The sequence below is a fragment of the Ammodytes marinus genome (assembly GCF_949987685.1).
Source record: "Ammodytes marinus genome assembly, chromosome: 7".
NCBI lineage: Eukaryota > Metazoa > Chordata > Actinopteri > Uranoscopiformes > Ammodytidae > Ammodytes > Ammodytes marinus.
The window spans coordinates 18,721,295-18,724,743 of NC_137211.1; the positions used below are offsets into that span (position 1 = coordinate 18,721,295).

The 3,449-nt window shown below is 43.8% G+C and overlaps 1 protein-coding gene across 1 annotated transcript; it reads right to left on the reverse strand.

Moving 5' to 3' along the window:
* Positions 1–1,682: 1,682 nt before the first annotated feature.
* On the reverse strand, positions 1,683–3,186 carry kcnk15 (potassium channel, subfamily K, member 15; the record flags this gene model as incomplete). Its single annotated transcript, XM_080030960.1, has 2 exons — positions 1,683–2,698; positions 2,889–3,186. 2 exons carry the CDS (start codon positions 3,184–3,186, stop codon positions 1,683–1,685), a joined length of 1,314 nt encoding a protein of 437 aa, XP_079887086.1.
* Positions 3,187–3,449: the final 263 nt, after the last annotated feature.

Here is a 3,449-nt window from a genome sequence, read left to right on the forward strand (position 1 = left end):
TTTTTTGTTTGTTTTTGCTTTGTTTGTTTTTTTGTTTTTTGTATTTATAGCTTATTTTCTTAATCATTCTGTCTTATTTATTTATTTCTGTTTTAATTTTTTGTCTTTCTTGTCTGTTTATGTGAGGGGGAGGGGGATGGGGGTTGTGTAAGTGTAGTATGTGTCTACTTATTTTGTTTTTTGTCCGTATGTGAAAAAAAACTTGTAAAACCACTAAAATAAAAGTAAAAAAAATAAAAAATAAACTTTCTTCCCCATTCTGTTACTCGGTTTCAACCTCAATAAATTGTCCCGTCCAGGTCTACATGCCTAAATGCATCGAGTTGCTGACATGTGGTTGGCTGATTAGTTATATGTGTTAACAAGAAAATGAACCGCTGTACCTAATAAAGTGGCCGGTGAGTGTATATATACATACAGTATATATGATTTCATTTTGAAGCAGTAGAGAGAAGGTAGGGTGTTTAAGGACTTGATATATTAGCTCGAGAGTGAAGGTATTTGGTATTTGCTGTCTGTCAATCATTGCACAAACACAGGAATAATTGGGAGACTCAGAAGAGATAAGAGATAGGAATTATTTGATGGATTTTAATCCAGACCAAGTAGACACCTTAGTCAGGAGACAAGCCCAGGACAAGAGTGCCCTAAATATAGGAATCCTCTTATACTGCAGGACATGTTCAGATACGCAAAATATTATAATAGCAACAGTGCAATATGTATCAGTCCAATTTTTCAATCAAATCTAAAGGCGATCCGGTAGATAAAAACACAAACAGAACAGAGGAAGACCAGTGGACACAAAAGCTTAAACTCATACAAATGTCAATAATTAAATTACTTTGCTAAATTTGATTGAAATGAAAACAGTCAAACATTCAAAATGTCCTTTACTTAGGTTTAATAAAACAATACTGTAAAAGACATTGAATCTTCTGTCTACAAACCAAGTCTACAAATAACATACAACATCTCCCTGACTGAATTCACAATCCAGGATTGTAGGAAGTTTACTAGAAAACTGCTACATAGGTGTTGCGCGTGACATCCATTAATCTTTTCTCAGTGAATTATCTCTGAATAACGCAGAGTTATTCTGCGCCTTAAAGGATAAGTCTTAAAATACTTTATTAACTTCAGTGAGCCAGTTAGCCACATATCTCATGTGCTTGGTCAAAGTTCTTTAAAGCTTTTTTTATATAAAAGTATAATGACACCTTCTAGCTATGGCATGACAAAGTTTGAGTTTTGCCTAAGGCAGGAGCAGGGTCCACTGAGGAAAATTCACGTACCTTCACTGAAAAGTAATACAGTTATTAATAAGCACTGTATCCATAGTACTACAGAATTTAGATTATAAGCCGAAATTGTTCAAATCTCTTATATAGCACTTGTGCATTCACATTGTGTGCTACTCATTCTCTTTAGCATACACTGCACTTTGGCGTACATGCAGGGGGAACAAAAGTATTATCACATTAAGAACATACAGTATATAATGCCATGGTAAAAGAGGATAAGAGGATAAATCTCATCCTTGCATAACAAATTAAATAATTTTCAACAGCCACAACAGACAGAACTTGTGTCTTCTGACATGCACAAATATATAACACAAAATACAGTGTCAATTAAAAAAATACTGGTTAGAGTCTGTGCAAGTGCTCTCCCGCAGTACATTACACTGACTTTCTCCTTGAACGAGGGAACTCCCGGAAGCTTTGCCTGGGCGAGAGCGTACTTCCTGGGGAAGAGAGTCCAGTGTTGCCCCTGGAGCCCGGCGAGCAGCCCTGGATACTGTAGGAGACAGAGTTGTAGTACACAGAATTAATATGGCAACCGTGGTTTTGTTCACTGTGGGTCATGAGAGGACTATCGCAAATCCCCAAGCGATAGCAAACACAGGAGCATAGAGAGCTGAGGCTGGACTCGGGCCTGCGTCCTCCTGCCTTGAACTGGAGATGCAGCCTACTGTTTCTAAAGGGGCTTCTTTGTCTCTCCTGATCCTCCGCTGGTGAAGCAATGAGGTTTGTGCGGCTCGTTCCTTCCTCCATTGTTGGGAAGAGCGTGCTGTGGCTGCGACTGCGCGCCGCATTGCTCCTGTTCAACCCTCTGTGGCTGTCCCTGGCCTGTTCCCCCAAAGCAGCCAGACCCAGAGCCCCGTCCAGGAGACCCCGGCCCCTCTTCAGTGACGCCCTCTCTTGAGCGTCTCTCCTCTCGTCCTCTGTGTTCATGGTGAGGAAGCGAAGCACCACCAGGTTCAGGAAGGCCCCGATAACAGTCAGCCCCACCAGGATGTACATGAAGCTGAAGGCCACGTAGGGTGTCTTCTCCTGGAGGTCCTCCTTCTTCTGCAGGGCCACAAAGTCCCCGAAGCCAATGGTGGTGAGCGTGATGAAGCAGTAGTAGTACGCGTGGAAGAAGCTCCATCCCTCAAAGTGTGCGAAGGCCGAAGCACCGACACACAGTGTTCCAATGCAGGAGAGGAAGCCCACCAGGACCATGTTCTCCATGGACACCTCAGTGCGTCGACAGCCAAGGCACTGCTTGGTCTTATGGAGGAGGTAGCGGACGAATGTGTTCATCCTCTCTCCCAGGCTCTGGAACATGACCAAAGTGAGAGGAATGCCCAGCACAGCATAGAACATGCAGAACACCTTCCCCGCGTCCGTGCCTGGTGCTGCGTGTCCATAACCTTAATGCAGAGAAATGGAAATGAGAGGAACTCTGTGACGCATACTGTAGCAATGTTTTGATGGTAAAGCAAGAGTCAATCATATATATTTCATTACATGTTTTATAATAAGTCTGTAGTTACGATGTGTTTGTTTTAGAAAAATACAAAATGCTTCATTGTAAATATATGAAAAAATACATGAACTTACCAATAGTGGTGATGACTGTTATGGCAAAGTAAAATGAGCCAGCAAATTTCCACTGTCTCCCGGCGCGATGGGGCTCAGCTTGCAGCACCACTCGCTCGATCTCGTAGTAGTCGTCCTCGGAGAAACGGTACTTCTTCTTCATCTCGTTGCGCTTCTGCTCCAAGATGCGCCGACGGGAACTCTCCGACTCGGACTCCAGCGCGTCAAACACCGCGGCGCCGACCAGCAAGTAGGAGAACATGCAGAGGATGAGCGACAGCGTCCGGACGTTTTGCTTCTTCATTCTCGGGGTCGGCATAAAAGTCGCGAGCCGATGGGCACAGTTACAGGTGGTCTACTGTCCTTCTTCAGCATTGACTCCACACTGGTGTTGCAGCCTGTTGCATAGCAGGGAAGGTGTGCAGGGAATTGACACCTGGAAAACTACGTTGCCTGGTATGTCTTTGTTTATGCAAAAACGCGCACATTGAGAGCGATCGATGCTCTCGACGCGGTCATCTGTTTGGCTTCAGCTTTCCTCTTCGCATGCGCAAACCACTACACAAATACAAAGCTGCACGC